Genomic DNA, 22,497 nt, shown 5'->3' with positions numbered 1-22,497 from the left:
GAAAAAAAAAACAAAAAAAAAACGAAGTAGAAGAAGAATTTATCCTTCGTCAAAAAACGAACGATTATTTATATATTTTAAATAATATTTAATTATTAATATTTTTCTAATACGTTAAAGAAGAAACTGGGGAGTGAGAAGAAAAAAAAAGAAAATAAAAATAACGCACACAGATTAATCGATATTCTATCGAATGGTATAAGAAAAAAAAAAGTAAAGAAAAACTCTGATTGGTAAATTAAAAAATCGATCTACGTCGAAACGTTTTGCTCGGATTCTCTCATTGGAGAAAAAAAAAGGAACAAAAAAAAATGTCTAATAAATACATATTTTCAATTACCAATTGTCCGACTACAAGAATTGATGTCGAGTTCGTGGATTAAAAGGAAAACGATAATATCTATCTATCTAGCTTTTTTAATAATTTTTTTTCTTATTTTTTTTTTACTATTTTTGTTTTTTGCTCTTCTTCTTCTTCCACTTCTTTCTTCTTCGTATCGTCGATGGAGAATCATCGATGTCGGGATAGTTGTTTTCTCTCGATAATAGAAGAAAATAAAAAAACAAAACAAATATATATATTATATCTAAACGAAACTATAAAAAGATATTTAAACAAAAACAAAGAATAACAAAGCAAGTAAACGATCGAGTCCGCGATTCCGCGTATACCTCGAACCATTTTACGATAGCCTGTAAAGTAAAAGTTAACAAAAAAAAAAAAAAGAGAAAAAATAAAGAATAAATGAATACAAATAAAATGAGAAGAGAAAAAAAGGTACAGCTCGCGGAATGAATGAATGAATCAACGTCGTCGAAGGGATATCGATTAATCGATTGGAAAAAAACAAAACCAAAAAAAGTTGCTATCAATAAACTTTCAAATGATATGTGTTAAACAATTGTGTGTGAACAAGAAAATTAAGAAATACGTTTTAATTATAATAATATATTATTATTATATATTAGACGATTATTTAGGGCGTAAGATTTTATTATTATCATTATTATTATTATTATTATTATTATTATTATTATTATTATTATTGTGTTAAAAATTATACATATAAATTAAAAAAAAAATTCAATGCAAACAAACGCTAATATCGTTCCGAGTCCTACGAAAAGCTTCTCTGCCGGTAGATAATTAAATAATTAATGTTTATTTATCATCAACGATGGTAGAGGATATTATTATAAAAGTACCAATCGGTATTTAATAATATTAATAATATTAATAATAATAATAAATAATAATAATAAATATTTTCTATTAGGCGCTTTCGTTTTTCGTAAAAAAAAATATCAATTTGAAATAAACTCAACGAAGAATAAGAAATAAATCGCAATGATTTATATATATACAATATTAGTACTCCGCATGGTTTCACTTTTGCGATTTATATCAATCTCAATTCAATCTTCACTTCATCCCCCACGAGAATATTATATCAATATAAACGTAATCTTTTCTTTTTATTTCTTTCTTTTTATTTTCACCCCTTCCGCAAGTTTAATTTTCGGAAGTGTTTTTATTTCAGACATTTATTATTAACAGACACGCAAACTCGTTGCTCTTTCATCAATAAATCAATCATTTTTATAATTCTTCTTTGTTTTTTTAATATTCTCTTTCGTAAAATAAGTTGAATTAATCGGATAACAAACAAATATTTTATACACAAAAAAATATGTAAAGTAAATGATAAAATAATTCGTTCACAATGATTAAAGATTAAAAATACGAACTATCGTTACAAATTTTATTCAAGAGCAAGTAATTAAAAAAAAAAATAAATAAATATACATCTAATCCTCGTAACTTTTAATCTACTTTTAATTTAATCAATAAAACAATAACAAAATTTCAAACTTGAAAAATATTTAAACGAATGTAAAGAAAAATTAATATTATTTCGAACGAAAGCGTCGTTTTTCGTTTATGCCGACGGACACGTATTATATCTATCTAACCTCGTTGATTTAAAATAGAACAAAAATTCTAATTGACAATCGTGATGTATGTAATATTAAAATACATGCAACACGTATAGAATTCTTACGATTAGTGCCGTGATCCTTCGACGAGCAGCTTTTAGAAAATCAAACGTTGTTGCGTATTTGCAATCGAGTCATGATGAATATAATATTAAATAAACGGATGATCTATCTTTTGTAATTTATATTTGGAAAATGAAATTAAAAAGAAGAAGAAGAATAAAATAAAAATGAGGATAAGAAAAAAGAAAGGTAGAATCAGCCATCAATCAAATTTCAAGTACGTACAATTTATTCTCCTATTTTTTCTACTTGGTCGCACGAACACACGCACAGACACATATTTACACATACAATTATAAATAAATAAATAAATATATATATATATAGAAAGAGAGAGAAAGATAGAAAGGTAAAGAAAGAGAATAAACACGAGCAAATATGAAACGTGTGCGTAGAAATTATTAAATCGAGATTGGTTTAATCGATAAGTCGAAGGAATAAAAAAGAAAAGCAAATAATAAAAATAAAAAAAAAAATCGTAATACATCGTTGAAAGATAAAATTCGATCGCAAATGTTAAACCGTGGGCTGCTCGTCGGTGCTTTATTATAGAAAAACAAACAAAAAAATCTAACAAAAAAAAAAAACCTTGTTAAATTGTCGCTTATAGATGAGAGAAAGATAAGAATGATAGATACGCGAGAGAAAATGGGAAGACTTTACCATTAGTAGTAGTCGTGGGTGGTGGTATCGATGAACCTGTTGGTTGTTGGAGTGGATGATTGGTGTGTAAGCGAGTATAAATGTCGAGAAAATGAAGTCCCAGAGAGATTTATGGGTTAATGCTTTGCAAAATCGTTTGAATCGTTAAATCGTACGAATGAGAATTTGCGTTAGCGTGTGAGAAAAAGAAAAAAAAACGTTGCGAGAGTAAATGAATGAATGGCAAAGCGAGTGGTATAATAAAACGTCAAACAAATTAAATGAGTAATTAATTAGGTCAATCGCTTTAACTACGAACGAAGAAAGAAAGAAAAAAAAGAGAAAAAGAGAAAGAGAGAGAGGGAGAGAGAGAGAGAGAGAGAGAGAATAAAACAATTTTACTTTCTTTCCACGTTTCGTCAACTTTTCCTTACTTCGACAAAATCAAACACACGTGGGGTGTCTATACATTTTTCTAATGAGCATTACTACTACTACTACTACAAAACCATTGTTTCTAGTAAATCAACGCTTATTCAGGTTTTATTTATTTATATCGAATATCGTGCCCAACATAGCGAGAATAAGTGCTCAAACGAAAGAAAGAAAAAAAGAAAAATAATATTAGAAAAAATAACAAATAGACGACGGAGTCGTTCAAAAAATAATAAATAGATCAAAAAAAAGAAGGAGGAGGAGGAGGAGGAGGAAGGAAGGAAGGAAGGAAGGAAGGAAGGAAGGAAGGAAGGAAGGATTAAGAAGGAGGAAGTGTGGCGAGCGTTTTAAATTAAATTTTAAGATTACAATTTTAAACGACGATTATATATATATATATATTAATTATATCGATAGTTGAGCGGACCGAGCGAAGGAAAATATTACGATTATGTTGTATACACATATATATGTATACATATACATACCAACATATATATGTATATGTATATATAAATCTATATATTAATATAATATACATATATTATATTATATTATACTAAATTATATAGTCACGTAAGCAGAGTCATATGTATGGTGAGTTGTACATTTATAATAGACATACAGACGCAATAATAAAAATCATACTCCGAAGGATACTTTTCTCTCTTAATATTTTATAAGTTTAACCGACAAACATTAATCGTATTTGTTATACTAATTAGAACGTTAAAATCATTGAATACAAAAATTACCATATGGATTATTATCTAGGGAACTACTACAGTCCGAGATACATATAATGGATACTTATTTACGTATGGTGTATGCACATTCCAAAAGCCCACAGGACAACGGTTAACTTAATTAAGTTGAAGAAGGGGAAGAAGAAGAAGAGGCTTTATGCGTAAAATTATCTGCGGACGTATGTACAACGTATATACACGGTTGTACGTTCAATTTTAATTAAGAAATTTAAATTGTTTAAAGGGCTACCTACCTTACTCGCAAAATACTAAACGATGAGTTTATTTCATTTCATTTTAAAATCCTTTATATAATTCTTTATATAATCCAACAACAATAACACATTTTTTACAAGTATTTTTACTTCGTACGATTTAATGGAAATATTTCAAGTACACTTACATAAAAACGGTAAAAGATAACGGAACATAGATAACAAGCAGAAACAAATTCACAAAAATGACATGGAACAATATTTAACGCATCATTACTATATATAACAACAATCACAGTAATAAAAATAATAAATTGGTTTTTGTCGCCATATGCGCGGCATTGGATCCAGTAAGTAAAATACAATGCCGCTCATATGGCGGCATTGGTCTTTTAAGAGTTAATTTATTTATGGTAAATTATTTTTTTTTTAAATGCATTGTCATTTTTTTCTTGCGTTCAAAAACAAAGAGAGATAAAAAAGTAAATAAAATATATTTTTTATTTCTTTATTTATTTCATTTTTTTCTTTCTGTTTTAATATCATTAATTTAATCGTTATCACGAATAAACTAATATTTGAAAATAATAGAGCTACTTTTACGTATAAAGATAAATAATAACGATTTCGTTATCTACTTTTATATTCTCGTTTGCATTGCGTTCACTAATTATCTTTATTGTTATTATTATTATTATTATTTATGCAGAAATTTACTGCTATCTAACAAGCACGTGTTAATTTTTTGTTCTTTTTCTCTTCTCTCAATGGTTCATTGAAAAGAGAAAAAGATAACACAGAAATTTATTGTTATCTGTATGCATACGTTCCTTTCCCTTTTTCTCCCTCTCTCTCTCTCTCTCTCTCTCTTTCTCTTTCTCTTTGTACATCGTTGAAAATGATAGTAACATAAATGATAAAGAGCGAGAAGGAAAGACAATTATTGGAAAAGATCTTTCTCTCTTTATTTTTGAATGAAAATTATTACGATATTACACATATATATTCGTACAAGAAATTATTGGAAATGATATCAAGCAGATGAAAAGAGGTACGTTAATTAACTGGAAATAAAGACGAACTTGTGCGTAATCATATATCTAATCGGTTGAATGAACATTATTATCTCCGTTTTCCTGACCGAAAACCACGAAACCATAATCGACCTATACCAGGAAACGATATATCTTGAAATAGTATTGTAATTTGATCACCTTCCTTTATTACATTCAACTAATTTCCATAAATCTTTGAGTAAACTGATACGGTTTACGACTATAATAAAATTAATAATAATAATAATAATAATAATAATAATAATAATAATAATAATAATAATAATAATAATAATAATAATAATAATAATAATAATAATAAATAAAATAAATTCAACATATGAGAGAGAAAAAAAATGAAAAAGAAAACAAATCCTAAAATATTAATCAACAATTCGATTTAACAAACCAGACACTCGATAATAATTAATGTAAACAATAATATAGAAAATGACACGCGATTTAATGAAAAAAAAAGTATTATACCCATAGCTTCAATAATACACAAGGTTCGTTAACGTTTATATTAGTTCGTACTGCATGGCAATAAAGATAGAGATATACTTTATATCGATGGTTACAAATTAAAAAAGTTTGAAATTTCTCTAGCGCTTTACACATACACAACCGGTAAACATTTCCCTTTGGACGTTTTTAAACGTCAAGGTGGAAATGTAAGTACACTCGGACGATTATTTCCACTTGTATGCGGGCAAATGCCAAACACGTAAAAGCAGTAGCCGCAAAAGTCCCTGTAATTAACTTTTTCCCTCTAGCAAGAATCGATGTACATATATATATATATATATATATATAGTAATTCATTCACGAATAACTTTATTTTCATATTTCTTTTTTATATATAAATATTGAACAAATATTTTTAACATTGGTTACAATGTTTTGAGCAAAATAATAAAGTTAAAAATCGTTAGGTTAAATTGCAACGTGTATGCCAATCGAAAAGAGGGATTGAATTTTTGATGAGACAGTTGGCCCTATAACATAACGTTTCCTGCGGTTTCCGACGATGTTAGGATGCGCTATGGACCATTCTTGGCAGCGGTTTTGTGGTCTACTACCCTTTCCCAACTCATCCCTCTATATCTAGGAAAATGTAATAGTCTTTCTATCCGTTACGCTAGTAGAACCAAATGGCATGAAGGATCCGAAAATTTCTCTCTGTCGTTCCTGTCTAACGTTGAAAACACATCCTATATATATATATAAATCTATTTCAATACTTTTCCATATTTATTAATCAATCCCTGTAAATTTTCTATACGAAAATAGAACTGTAAATTGCATAGAGAATTAAATTTGTGACAAATATTTTTTTCGACTAACAACATTTGAAATTTCATTTTTAAGTCAATTGATTTTTATATAACATTTTGATTTACTTTTCATCTAACAATAAGTTAATTAAATGTTTAATGTGTAAGCCTAATTTTCTGCCATTTGAATTCGTAATTTGAATGAAGGAATAATAATAATAATAATAATAATAATAATAATAATAATAGTAATGATAAGGAAGATTAACGATGAAGTTCGCGTATGTTCCATATTGGTAATGGTCTTTGCAAATGTACATACTATACGCTCGAATAATCAGGTCAGGTAAGTCGAAGATCAAAACCATTGGATGAAGGCCAATGTTAAAGTCAGGTCGTTTCCTACCTAGGTGGGGAAAGAAGAGAAAAGTTTTGAAGTAACAGAAAACATTAAGATTGATTCGATTGTTTTTCACTAACTCGACTTCTTAAAAGTCAATCCATTTTCTTCCTACATACTTTTTTTGAAACGTCTAAAGTCGTTTAAAAGTATAACCAATTTTATTTTAGGGATTTCTACGTAATACCTTGTAAAAGTTGTTTTTTTTTTTTTTACATAACTGATATTAGTTACATCGACAAACACCATGATGTTTTATCTTAAAGATATTTTTCTTTCATAATTTTACATTTTAACATAATTTATAGGAAATTATTATACCGAAATCATTTTTTAACGTAAGTAAATTTATTAGAAAATAAACAATAAAATAATATAATAATAAATACTGAAAAAGAATATTTTTCTGAAACATTTTAGGTAACAACAGAAGGAAGATGCATCGAAGTCATGGAAAATTTACACTCAACCCCCGTTGATATTTACGAGTATTGAGTACGAGAAAGAGAGAAAGAGGAAAGAAAAGAGATACTACGGGAAAATCTTGGAACATTCCTTTCTCGAAGCGAAGAATGCTGTTACGTTATTTATTTTAGAATTTGTACGATCTGCTGTCGAGAACGATTTCACAGAGCGTACCGATTCTTTAATAAGTATCGTCAACAACAAACAACGTTGGATCAAAACGAGAATATAATATAAAGTATAGTATACATTTTTTATTCATTTATTCTTACAATTAAAGATTTAATTTTTATTTTACGTTTTTCTTTTTTTTTCAAATTTTTATCATCACATTCTTGACAATTAAATAACAATTTTTACGTAGAAAAGAAAAAAACAAAGGGAAAGATATTTAACCCTTAGAGTGCTTATGGACACATATATGCGATTGGTAAAAATTACCAAATGTAAAATAATGTAATTTTTATATTAATTAATTAAATTATATTCAGAAAGAAAAATTTTAATTATTATATATAGTTTATTATTAATAAATTATTCCGTTCCTACAAAACATTTTAGTTAAAAGTATTCAGCACTCAAAGGGTTAATTAAATATAAGTGTATATACTTATGACTACAATAAATATTTTATCATGTACATTTTATAAACCGTAAAAAATATTCGAAAAAACCCAGAAAAAATTGATTTTGCATCATATTATTTTAATTTAATCATACATCAAATATCAAAATTGAATTTAGCGAAGATTAATGTGTTGTTCAAGGAAAAATATATTTTAAAAAAATACGAAAAGCAATTTAAAAAAGGGGGTGATAAAAAAAAATTATACAAAGCTTTACCTCCCTCCTTTTCCTTACATTTTAAACCAATCATCTCGGGATCTCATGTAAATTCCATTAATTATAAACTTCGTCGGAACAGATGAAAAAGTTTGAACTTTTATTTACGTGTTGTGTCTGTTGCCAAGCATCTTGACGCTCCTCTCTTTCTTTTTTTCTAGTTTAACACCCATACACATATAAATTGTAAGTTAAGTTATAAACACTTTTACTCCTCGTCTGATGTTAACCATTTGCATATTAAGTGTTCGCTAAGGATTGCATTTAAATTGTAAATGTGGTCGTCGTCGTTGTCGTCGTCTCGTTCGTTGTGTTCACGTTTTTCTCTTACGAAGAATATGTATCCCTGTGCAACTCGAATATAATATAATGAAGTTGTAATAAATTCTATCCTCGAAAAACCCTAGGTACCTATTCTATTTTATTCAGCGAACTGTGAGGAAGTTTCTTGACGGAGGAAAGAGGGGAATATGTGTTTCTTTTTCTTTTAAATGGCTTGGAAATGGAGAAATAATTATTACTGGCGTTGTTCCATACATTTTAATTTTTTTTATTTTTTTAGATCTCTACTTTGAATTGTTACATTTGAATGTTAATATCTACTAATTTAAAAAGATTAATAACTTTCAATGTATACAACGCTTATTCATATATATATATATATATGTTTGTATTATTAAAATTTTGTTTCATTATTACGTTATAAAATTAATAATTCATTTATATTTATCAAGTACAAATTTTACTATACACGAATCATTGTCCATGTGTAAAAACAAACGTATACAAATTTTTTGCACAATTTGTTACATGACTGGTAACTACTATTTTCAGGTTGTGGTAATACGTAGGTAGATGTAGAACTCATTATTTTTCATACAAGTAGTAGAGAACTAAAACTTGTCAGCCACGTATATTTGTTTGGAAAGACGTGACAGTTTTTGCTAATTCTCACAAAAAAATTTTGATGGACACAACGGATTTTAAAAATAGCAGTATATATATATATATATATATACATTTATTTTTTACTGAATTTTTATTTGGATATGAAAAAAAAAATCGGATTATAAAGGATTAAAAACATACATCCGAAATGTTTTTACACGTTTCGTAACAATTTAACAAAACATTTGGAAAAAGAAATGTAAAACATATATATAGATGCATTCATTTTATATGCAACATAAGCGTTTGTATTTCAGGATTTTCTTTGTTAAGAATAGAAACTAAATGAGATTGAAGCGGTTATAAATTTGAGAACCAAGGCTAAGTATATACTCAATTCCGAATATAGGTATTAACACATTTAATGGTTTACGCTGTAATGGAAGTTTAATTAAATTTAAAGTTTAATCGTGCGCTCCTGTCGTTCGTTGCAAGTAACAAACACATATATATATATATACATTATTGTGTCTATTCATGCACACAACTTTCTACGATCGAATTTATCACGGTCATTCTGTTCTCGATAATTCGTTTAATTCGAGCTAACGTGTTTCCAATTATAGTAATATATTTTTTGTCCTTCTTTTTTAAAAAGTTATATATAACTTTCATTTTTTTTTTTTGAAGTAAAAACATCTTTAGAATGGGTGTGATTTGAAAAAATGTAACGGAGCAATAGGCGGCGATGTAACGGAGCGGTAGGCGGCGGTGTTACAGAGCAGCGGGCGTCTATGAAACGTCCAACATACTAAATAAGACGAGAAAAAGAGACAAACATGTAGGATTGAGCTTGCGAGAGAATGAGACAGAATATAGCTATACAGTTTTTTCTATTCTTGGTCTTTGACTCGTAGTCCGCACCGCACCGCAACGCAACGCACTGCACCGCATTCTGCATTCGCCTTCCGTTCGTGAAAACAAGGCTCTTTTACAAGGCTGCACACATGTTGTTTTTTCTTTAAATGTATCGTAAAATTTTTAATTAGATAAAATCTTATTAATTATTGTCTTATTAAAATGATACGCAATAATACATCAACCCTCAATTTAATTTCATTTTTCTTTTGTATTTTCGTTTTCTTTTTATTTTTGTTTTTATTTTTAATCCCGGATATTAACTCTGACGTCATATGTATCGTCAATGGTTTAGAGTGGACTATCATTTTGTGATTTATTGGAACGGTATAATTCATAGAGGTATGAACAGGTTGGGGATGGAAATGTATCTCCAATGTATGATCTACAATTTCCGCAGACAGTAAATTTTCAGATCATACTTTGCTTTTATCAGATACGAGTTTACCGAGGTGGAAGTCCACTTGACGTTTACGCGATTAGTATCGTTCCATTTTGTATTATCTTTTCGTACAACGAATTAATACAAAAAAAAACCCAAAAACCTCATTTTTGTATTGTAAAAAAAAATTATGACTTTAAGTCAAAAAAAGCTAAGATAATTTCATCGAAAAACGATGACAAATTTTTGTAATATAGATTATCGTTTTTTTATATACAACCTGATAAAAAAAAGGATCATCGAACAATGGATAATCCTGATTGGCCAAGTGAAAGTAATTATGTTCAACATGGTTGTCCCATCGAAGCTTGTGGATTCGACATCGAATGAAGACCCATATCAACTAGGATAGATGATCGACGTTCAATAAATATGCTAATATCAACTCGTCCTACCTAAATTTGTATATCTATCTACCCAATCATCCCTTATTCCAATTTCTTGGTTTATATAATCTATTTTCAAAGACGAAAGGGAAAACGATTCGATAAAATTCAGTCACTAAAGTATCACAAATATAATCATAAATTATTATTATTAGTAGTATCGACAAAAATCTATCATAAGATTGAATCAAATTTCGTTGAGATACTTTTTTCATTATTTTTTTATTTTTTTTTTATTTTTTTTTTGTCATTACAACTAATAAAAAAGGAAAGAAAAAAAATCAAAATATTATGTCGAATTTAATTAAAATATTTTGCCCTATTTAATGTTGATTACCGTAATTGAAAAAAAACCATTATTATTATTATTATTATTATTATTATTATTATTATTATTATTATTATTATTATTTTCTTAAATTTTTCGTAATTGAAAGTAATTCATTGTAACACGTTAATGAAAAATAAAATACGACTCGATTAAATAAAAGTGATAAAACAGTTAAACTGATAAAATCGAGCAGAAATGGGAATAAGAATGAAAATGAAATTTTCTCGGTATGAGTGATATCCATTCCATTTTATTTTAACACTAATTTATTTAGACTTTAAATCTATTTTTTCGATTTTTTGTTACTTCGCATAAATATAAGTGTCGTATGAAATTAAGGTTGATGAATAAATACATATGAATTGGAGATAGTTAAGAGCACACGATGACAACAAGAATTTCTGCTAGTAGGTTTAATATCTTCGAACGAACAATTAATTTAAATTAGCAAACTATTTAAATACCATGTAATATCTATATTCAATTTTTTTATTTACAAAGAAATTTCTTACTACTTGTTTTTTCAAAAAATAGATAATAACAATAGAATAAAAAATAAAAATAAAACACAATAAATGGAGTACTTGAAAATTCCTGTTAAATTTATTTTTATTTTTTTTTTTATGCTCTTGATAATTTTTTCGTTGAATTAAAAAAAGAAAAAATGAAAGAGAAACAGATTTTTCACATTCCTCATATTTTATTTGTATTACTTAATTTCATTTTACTCATTTATCATACTTATAATCAAATTAAAAGTAATCGTCTTTCATACTTTTCGTTACTCTTTGCAAAGTTCGGATTTTGTCGTCGTTTATTACGAAAGAAGTCGAAAGATATTTAACATTTCACAATTTCAAAAGGATAATTATTATTTAATGATAATTAAAAATTCGAATGATCAATGATGTTTTCGAGTGACGTTAGTTTTATAAGAGAGTCATTTCCTTTTATCTCACCTCGACACAGTTTTATCACCGTTCATAGTTATGAATAAACTACGAAGTTTTCTATGCAATTGGATATTTTCTTCAATCCATCAATTTTATTTACAATATTTGACGTATCATGAATCATGATTTTATGAATTTAATAAATTTAATGAATTATAATTGACTATACTTTCAAATATATAAGACTTACAAATCGAATAGACATATTCATATTGTAAACAATTATTATTCTATTATAAATTGAAGAAATTTATTTTTGTTTTTCAATGAATTAATTTCATACAAATTAACTTTGATAGTAATGGGAAAGAAAAAAAATCTCAGAAAAAAAGAAATAAAAAGTTAACAACAAGTTAGCATTTAAAATAGACACGAATTGTTGATAGATTCGATGGATAAATTCCGATAAGGTTGTGTAGCGAATCGAAACCAATTGAACAAACTTGTTACAGTTCTAAAACGTATAGATATACTATATATAGTATACTCTAATATAGCATTTCGATTTAACAGAAACGATCGAAGTTTAATTGCCTTTTCCGATCACGATTCATTCATCCTGCTTTTATACAACAAACGTACAATTTGTAAGCATTTATTTTAACTGACATATATATATATAGCTCGTTTACATGGAGACTTTTTACCTTACCCATTCCTATCTTCTTCCTTTTCATTTCCTTCTTTTGTTTTCCTGTATTTTTGTTTTCTTTTTTTCGTACTTTTAATCGATTAACTTTTTAACTATTAATTATTTACATTATAGTGATTATTTTATTTATTTATTTTTATACAAAATATATAAAAGAAAATTAAAAAAAAAAACAAATCCAACATTTCTAAAGAAGAAGAAAAGTAATAAACGAAAAGATCATCAAAGTTCTGTGATAAGGGATAAAGAAAAGGGACTCTTTTTGAAAGTACGATAAGGATGGATTGTACCCCTTTTTGTTGGGGTTTAAAAAAAAAATGAAAATGCTCGTAAAAGAAGATATAATTATTAGAATGATAAGTCGTTAAAGGATGACATTCGCGAGATAAAAATTGTCTAACTAAAACAAAAAAAAAATAATAATATTTTATAACAAAATTTCTTTTAAATTAAACACTAACGATAGTAGAAAATAAAAAATTAATAATAAAATAAAATAACATATATAAATTTGACAAATTTGATTCGAATTAAAGTCAAATTACTGATAACATGTAGTATGATTTGTTTATCATTATTATTAAATCTATAAAATATGATATATATGTTACGAGAAGGATATAAAGGAATTAAAAAACAACAAAACGTGATATCCAATGTTAAATAAATCATCGACAAGGATAGATCGGAAAATCAAAATAGGAATATCGTTTATTAATGTAGGGATGGAATTGTTTCAATTAGCGATAAAGTGAAGTATATGTATTGTTGTTGTTCTTGTATATCTCTATATCTATATATGTATATATATGTAGGTGGATGGGATTAAGCCGACATCGAATTCTGCGTGACGCCGTTACAGACCCAAAGCCATTATCGTAAACACGCGGCAACCAAATTGATTTTAAATTAGGACAGTGGCTCGACGGTCCGTCGACAATCATTATACGCAACGTATTGTTCACGACCTCCTCCCCCTCCCCTTTACAACCCCTTTTATCCTGTTGTTTTCATTTTAACTTTCAAATGCTTATATCCTAAAGAGAAAGAGAAGATTTTATCTATAAACTAACAATACTATTTTCAATATGCATATCATCGACACAAATATATTTATTAAATTTTGAAATAAAATGCGAAACCAATTTAATATAAAATAATTTCATTCGTTTAAATATTCGCTAAAAAAAAATTGTTATTAAAAAAATTGATAATATATTAGGGTTAACTAAAATGCGTTCGTAAGTTTTTAAATTGTTAAATTAATATTTTAATTATTAATTTTTAATTATTAATTTATATTTCATATAATAATAAAATAATTAAAATTAATATTTTCAAAGTAAATTTTTATCAAAACAATTACATTATACAATTTTAAAGTAAAGTTTTAATACAATAGATGTACAAACTTTTGTTTCATCCTAATATAGTCGTATAAAAGTAATAATATCTTTTGATATTATTTTTTTTTTTTATAAAAGAAAAAAAATATATCGAAATAGACAATATTTTATACACATCGATCACGTTTATTATTATTATTGTTATTATTATTAAAAAAAAAAACTCTTCTGTATATAAATCTTAATTTACGTCAAATTACATACGTGTCTACTTATGTTTCTTATAACATCTCCTGTGAAAAAAAATCAAAGTCGGCTTTATTTGTCAGAACTAGTCAATCGATCTTCGATGTTCTTTCCAACCGATTCCCAAAGTTTTACCTTGATACGAAAGAAGGACGAGTAAAGTACCACTCAAAGTTCCTTTAAGCCGATCGTAGAATAACTCTCTTTTCCTTTCCCTTCCTTTTTTCCTGTCTTTTACAGTGCTATACTACTTTAGTTTCGAGAAATGTCAAATCCTTAGTGTAACTAGACAACTCGTATGAATCTTGTAAGATTTAAAGTAATTTCTTTTACTTTTTTGTTTTTCTTTTTTTACATTTTTTACGTTGACCAAGTCATCCATTTACATAGAATAAAAATCATTTATCAAATTCTTACTGATATTTTCTTTTTTTTTTCTTTCCAATTTCATGTAAGAATCAAAGAGAAAAACAAACTATGCGATACCCTAACCCCCATGTTAAAATCTGAAATCACATAACTGAAACTTATCATAAACTTTCATTTTTTTACTACTTTTATATCAACTCTCAAAAATTCAGAATACTTTTTATTCGATTTGAGAAACATTTCGGTTACTAACTCTACTAAATTAGTGTCAAGTAAAAAAAAAAACATGTGTGCATATCACACAAATTTGAAGTTAAACCTTCAAATAAACAAGTTTCGAAGATAATTTATTATATAATATTATTATAATATTATTTATACTTTTAATTTGTAATTATTTATTTAATTATTAATTTAAGTATAAAAATGCACGCCTGTTTGTATGCAACCCTCTAGACACACATTGAAAATGTTGCTTGCGAGCGCCATCTATTGGGACGAAATTTTTTGCAGTCAAAACTGTTTATACACATATGTATGACGGGTTGCCAATCTTTCGGGCAAAAAACAATTCCGTCCCGACAGATGGCGCTCGCAAGCAACATTTTCAGAGTCTGTCTGGAGAGTTGTATTCATACAGGCGCGCACTTTTATAATAATTACAAAGAAAGTAAATAATAAAACACTTTAAAAAATGTTTACAAATCAAATACTTTTGTAAATAATAATGATTTATAAATAATGATATATTTATCTCTTTTTTCTTCTTACGTAGTATTAAGGCTGTTTCTTTCCCCCATTACATCGTCCATTTCCTTTCCCTACTACATCACCGCGTTTCATTTTTTCAAATCACACTCATTTTACAGAAGTTTTCACTTCAAAAAAAAAAAAATGAAAAAGGAAAAGGAATCTTGGATAGAAAGTTTGATGACAGGAAAATTGAATAAACAACACTGCAACAAATTTGTATTGTATATAACAATGTTTAATTTTATATACCTTGACCATCATCTTTCGATCGAGATATTTCGACTAGCCGTGAGAGAAAAAAAAAGTAACATGTAGTAATCATCCTTCTACGGTGATTACAATTTTTAGTTTGCATTATACCTTAAGAATAATATTTTATTTCTTTGTTTTTTTTTCTTTCTATTGTATATTCCTTCATATCTTTTATTTTGTTGTTGTTATCATACTCGAGAATATACGTAATTCTCAGAAAATCCGTACGATATTGATTCGATCAAAAGGAGAAAAATTTCGATTAACAAATAATTCGAAGACGCTTTTTTTGCCTTATCTTCGATGTAACATAGAGTAAACGATATACATGTATTTTAGTTTATTTATCGTTATATCAACGAAGCGTTTTATTTTTTTATGTATTGTGTATTAAGGTAAGACGAACAATTGCGTCTCGTATTATAAATATCGCGAATTAATTATAGAAAAAGGACTTTCTGGAAATGAACTTATCATAATCAAGTTTTTATTACTTACTTTCGCTCTGTTAAATATATATATTAAATCCTTGAACGAAATAAATAAATATTTTTAATTTGATCTCGTTCAAGACACAAACTTTTTTTCAATGCCGATAATAATTTGTTCTTTCGTTCTTTTTTTCTTTTATCATTCTTTCTCTCTTTTTCTATCATACATGTATATGTATATATATACCTCAAGCATATACCATTCATGCACAAATTCATACTGTCATTATTTTATTATTTATCTGGCTATATTTCGTTTATTTAATCTTTTATTATTTTTTTTCCTTCTCGATCATGTCCGACATTTATCCGCTTATATTTACTTTTGTCCGGTTGATTGCTGAAACATTCGTAAGAAACAAGAATCCAATAGAAAAACGTATAATAAATCTGAAAATAAAGGTTAAAAAGGATTGCGGGGAGGAGGGGGAAATGTGGAACGTACATTTAACACGTTAATAAAATTAACACGTTCCGTGCCAAGCCCTTTTTACCTGACTTGTCATTCAGGCCATTTAATTTTGCTTTAACAAAATCAACTATTACATGCAATTATTTATTATCGTAAATATAACAATTAGACAAACTTATGTACTTTATTCTATACTGCATTTTGTATAATGCATCAATATTTTAATAGGAATATTTTTTTTTACAGAATTAAATATGTTATAAACATATATTTTTAACTAAATAATACTCCAAATAAATATTTTTAATGGTAAGTGTACCACCGGTAGTACACGTGGCCTGAAGAATAAGTTTGTGTACCACCGGTGGTATACGTGGCACGGAACGTGTTAAAAGAAAATTTTGGAGAATTAAAGAAAAGATATCACGAATATTTACTACGAGATATATAATAGTTGTTAGAAGAACAACTATTAAAACGTACGTAAATACGCATATATTATATACATGGTCATTTTCTTTCTAAAGTAAATGTAGTTCCCCATTATTCCCGTTTAAAATCGAATTAACGAGGGGATAACTTTCTACTACAAAATTCGTGCTTTTACTTCTTCCCTTTACCACGAAACACACACACACACGAGTCTGCTGAGTCGTTATTTACATCTCTAATAATTTCTGATTATGTTGTAATTAACTCTTCTTCTCTATCTCTTCTATTTTTTTTTTCTTTCTTTTTTTTTTACATTTTATCAAGCTACAAACCCGAAGGGAATTTAACCACCGGTGTAAATTAACATATAAAATATGTCAGTGCTAACGTATTCGCTATTATTCTTTATTTTTTGTATAAAATAAATTTTTTTTGTTCTTCGTAGAAAATAATTTCAAAGTTATTTTAAATAATATAACGCGAGACGGGAAAAAACAACAAAAAGAATGGGGGGGGGGAAATAAAAAACAAATTGTACTATTAACACACTATCGGCGTGTCGGGTATTTCTACCCGTTCCACAGATTGGCGCTGGTCGGCGGGTCGCATATTAATACGTTTTATGCAGAACGTAGGCTAGTTTTCAGTAAAACACTTACTGTTGTTTTTTTTTTTCATTGTCACTAATTTTTTACCAGAAATAATGTTTTTGGTTGTTTTTTTGTAAAGCCTCACCAGTGTTTAGTCTTAAATTTATTAATTTTTAGGAAAAACTAATAATTTGATGAAATGTGCTATTTTGACACTGCAAGTTTCGTGCTTACAAAGTAGCATAAATTCAATTGATTGATTTTTATAGCATTGAGTTTAAGTTTTCTACATCTTCGAAATACTATTTGATACCTATTTTTCAAATTTCATTGAAATCCTACTATTAGATGTAAAGATATAACATGTTTTTTAAAAAGTGCACTGCTTTCATATTTCCCTCATTTTCGCCCGCTGCACGCGTGAGTCAAGCTCACGACGTTCCCGACGATAGTGTGTTAACACATTGAGCGCCACGCGAATTCTTAGTGACATTCCTGTCAGGCCACAGGCGTTACTTTGTATTGAAAAAATAGTTGAACGTGTCAGTCACCCATGACGAAAAGTCTAGTTTCAGCCATCGATGGCTGACGTGGCGCTCAACGTGTTAAAAATTACCTTAAAAATAAAATACTCAATTAAACAGAATGTTTTTTTGTTTCATCTTTGTCAGATTTTTGTCTATTAGTATTAAAATAAATAAAAATAAAAAAAAAGATACTCTTTTACACATTAAGTTACACGAAAGGAGGAAAACGTATTATACTTGTTAAGGTCACGTTATTACATCCATTTATGAAAAAAAAAAAGGATACAATGTATAATTGACAAGAGAAAATTTCTGGAAGATACAGGCAGGAGGTGGGGAGGGGGCTTCAAGGACATCGTCAGATTGAAGTATACGAACTGACCTTGGACGAGTTAGCAGCAGTAGCAGGACCGATAAACATAAGACCAGTAACACCGGCGTATGCCATCAAAGTGTCAATAGCCTGTTGAGTTTCCAACAAAATTCTCGTTTCTTTCATCCATTCTCTTGCTATGGATCTTGGTGCACCTTTCAATAAATTCATATAACGTAATGTCATCTTGAAGTCTCCTCGATCTAGCCAATACCTAAAAATAGAAAGAAAGATCGAATAGTGATAAGGAAACAGAATTTGGATCAGAAAATTTCAACTTTTCGATGTATAATTTCAAGAAGAGGTTATTTTTCTTTTTTTTTTACTTTGTTTGTGTCCTAATTTCTTTTCTATTTTAATTCATCTTCTTTGTTGGTGTCTACCGACAAACGAAAGGTAAAAAAAAATCGTATCATCTAAATTTGTAAAAACTCAACACGGGATTTATACATCATCCACTTACAAATTACGTGTCCAAGTGGCCGAGTAACATCGAACAAAGATCACGTCAAGTCACCAACCGGTAACAACCACTCTACGGATTTTAACGTACGTGACTAATAAAATATTCTCTTTCTCTCTCGGATTTCAAACAGAATTTTTAGATCCTCTCTACTTACACTCTCTCTCTCTCTCTCTCTCTCTTTCTTTCTTTCTATATATATATATATATATATATATACATATGTACGTCTTTCAATAGTTAAAAGACGAATTTAGCAAACGGTATTGAACGTGACCAGGAATGTTAAATAATCGTTAACACTAAACATACGTAATATTCATGTATAACTATTTTTACCACAATTAATCAAATGACTCCTATCTTAAAAAAGTTTATATATATATGTATAACAAAAAATATACTAATTATATATAATAAAAATTTTTGACTTATCAAATGATACAATAACTTGTAAAAAATTTCTTAACACTTTAACTGCCATGTTGGTCATATATGACCGTATGAACCGTATGAACCGTATGAACCTTTTACAATTGTAAAAAATTAAATAAAAATTGAAAGTTAGTGTATTTAAATATGACCGATATATAGAAGATACTTTGAAATAAAAAATACCCTATTGAACGATTACAATTTTTGATTAACATCAATTTATTATTATTTTGCCATTATATTCTTTAATAATAAAAATAATGCCGTGGCATCTTGAATAAAACATATGATCTCGGTGTGGCAGTAAAAGGGTTAAAAAAGTTCAAAAATAATAATAATAATAATAATAATAATAATAATAATAATAATAATAATAATAATATTGTAAGAATATTCTCCCTCTCTCTTTTTTTTAGCTTTGTTTCTAATTCTGTTTTTATTTTTTTTTTAATTAACGATAAGGATGATACGATGACTTACCTTGCACGTTGAAGTATGTCGTAAGTGTTGAGAGAATCAACGTCAATGAGACCATCTTCGATTTCATTTTTGGGAATACTTGTGTTGATGATCAAAGCACTTTGAAGATAACTGAGTAGGTGAATTGGTAATGCTGCACCTTCTTCCGGTACCAAGGCTAATCTTCTTGCTTGTTTCTCAATCTAAAAAAAAGAAAATCAAATTTCTCAAAGAGGAAAGAATTTTTTTAACATTTGCCTTTTTTCCTTTCTTCTCTTTTTTCTTCTTTTCCAACTCCCTTGGCGAGTTTCCTTTTGTTTCTTTTTCTTTTTCTTTCAACCCCTTTTCATATTCATCCTTTTTCTCGCACGTGTGCCCTCCTTCTTGTTAACAAGACTTTGTATTGTAAAATAAAAGAAAATGAAAAAGAAAATGAAAAAAAAAATAAAATCTTTCTTTTCTTAGTATAAACGTTGCACGTATCGTTAAACAAAAACAACATAACAAAGAACTTAAATTATCTTCTATTATAGCGTTTACTTGAGATCGATAGGATCGATATTAACGACGTTGAACTACAAGAATACCACAGACAAAGTCGTTAAGTGCTTTTACCTTTTAACGTAATCGACTATTAATTGCACTAATGAGATTACGACTGAGAATTCGTGAAAGATTCTTCTTGGTAAAGGACATTTACGACAGATGATGATATAAGTTGATCATGTGGTGATGATGGTGGTGGTGATAGGTCATCGAACAGTCATAGATTAGTTTAATTGAACATTCAATAAATTTTATATATAATATTATGATTAATAGTTAAACCGAAGAAAATTGTTTTCTAATGATTATAAATTGAAATTCTTTTTTTATAATCAAGTATTAGAAAATACCTGAAATGATCTTTAGTTATTAACCCTTTTCGGACGTATTCAATTTGGACATGGGTGTCGTAGTGGTCGGAATTTTTTTTTTTTTTAATTTATATTATATTATTATATTATATTATATATATACATAATAAAAATGTAAATTAAAATAAATGTAAATAAATAAAAATGTGAAATAAATATTACGTAAAATACATATGATGTAAAAATACATATAAAATATATATTTTATTTATTTATATATTGCATATATATATATGATTAGCACGGTTTTTCTTATGTGGTGAGTGAGAGTAGACATGCGTCCGGAAAGGTTTAATATCAAATTTCAATACAGTATAATTAGAAAAAAAGGTACATTTAATCAATGACATAATCGTTAACATTTTCAATAACCTTTTTCGATTTACCTATTACATATTCCACCCCCGCTATTTTCTGACTTTTACTTTTTCCAAATTTTCTATGACCTTTTCACATCTTTTAACTAACTTTTTTTTTTCAGAGGATCAAAAATTTTCAATAACCTTTTTCAAACTTTTCATGACCTTTTCAAAATCATAGAGACTAAGGAAAAGAAGTTTTCTCAATATAATTCTAATAAAGATTTTTTACCGTTTAAAAAGAATAAAACACGATCGATTTTGTTGGTACGATAAATAAAGAAAGTAAAAAAAGAAAATAAATAAAAAAGAAAAAAAAGAATGTGAAGTTTATGACTTTTTAGTAAGAAAAGTTGAAATAAAACTCACATCGAGGAACTTCTTACGAAGAGTATCTTCCGGATAAACACCTCTCTTTGCAGCTTCCTCGGGAATACCTGCGATTGCAGCACGAACCAATGGATCTTCCTTCGCTACAAAACAAAATTTAACTCAAACAGGTAATTGGTAATTCGAGTATCGATCTATATATATATATACAAGTGGATTCTATTACATTTGTTTCAGAAATGTGTTAAAATTGTTCAAATAAAATAAAATAAAATAAAATAAAATAAAATAAAATAAAATAAAATAAAATAAAATAAAATAAAATAAAAAAGAATAAGAAAAAAACAGATAAAGAAAAAAATAGAGAGAGGAAACAGCTTAGGTTACATTGTTTGAAGTATATAAAGAACCCCTCTCCTCTTAACATAAAACGTAGCAATTAAATTTTATTCTTTGAAGTACGTCAAGTACCACTTCAAATAAAACGTTGCAATTTTGTTTCATTTCATGAATTCTGAATATCGTGATTTCGCTATTTCACACCTTATCTTTTGAAAATTCTCAAAAATTTGCGATTTGTATAAAATGTAAAAAAGAACTAATATAAATAACTAATAAATAATCAATATATATGTATAATAAAATATACTACAATCTATTATATAATAAAAGTCGAAAATAAAACAGTTTGGAATTATTATAAAACAAATTAAAAATACAAAATAAATATATTTAAAAAAACCTTGTTTCACCTTTACTTTTTTCAAATATGAAGAAACTTTTTAACCGATTCATTATATTATTATTTTTATTAATATATCAAATATTAATTTCTAAACATATATAGATCAAAACATTTTACGATTAGAAGAACGCGAATAGACTATAATAAAATGAATACGACCCCATATAGCCAATCCCCACTTTAAGCTTTTTTACTGACATATTCTATAAACCATAACGGAGAAATAAAAAGAACGTTTAAAAAGATTTGAACGATTTTCTATGGGTATTATAAATCGTAATCGTTTTTT

General features: G+C 27.4%; 1 protein-coding gene across 2 annotated transcripts in view; it reads right to left on the bottom strand.

Moving 5' to 3' along the window:
* Positions 1–413: 413 nt before the first annotated feature.
* Positions 414–22,497, bottom strand: part of Mitofilin (inner membrane mitochondrial protein mitofilin) — a 48,484-nt gene continuing 26,400 nt past the window's right edge. For both annotated transcript variants that reach the window (XM_015330873.2, XM_015330884.2), the window contains 4 exons: positions 21,503–21,606; positions 19,879–20,060; positions 18,510–18,714; positions 414–16,506 (listed from right to left, as the gene is read on the bottom strand). In XM_015330873.2, the coding sequence (XP_015186359.1) occupies positions 16,486–16,506; positions 18,510–18,714; positions 19,879–20,060; positions 21,503–21,606 (512 nt within the window). In that variant the 3' untranslated portion in view covers positions 414–16,485. The remainder of the gene's footprint in view (positions 16,507–18,509; positions 18,715–19,878; positions 20,061–21,502; positions 21,607–22,497) is intronic.

The sequence above is a fragment of the Polistes dominula genome, unplaced genomic scaffold (genome assembly GCF_049000335.1).
Source record: "Polistes dominula isolate Pdom_NZ unplaced genomic scaffold, Pdom_raw_medaka contig_15, whole genome shotgun sequence".
Classification (NCBI taxonomy): Eukaryota; Metazoa; Arthropoda; class Insecta; order Hymenoptera; family Vespidae; genus Polistes; species Polistes dominula.
The sequence above is the reverse complement of the archived record's forward strand: the minus strand, read 5'-3'. Positions and strand labels throughout refer to the sequence as shown.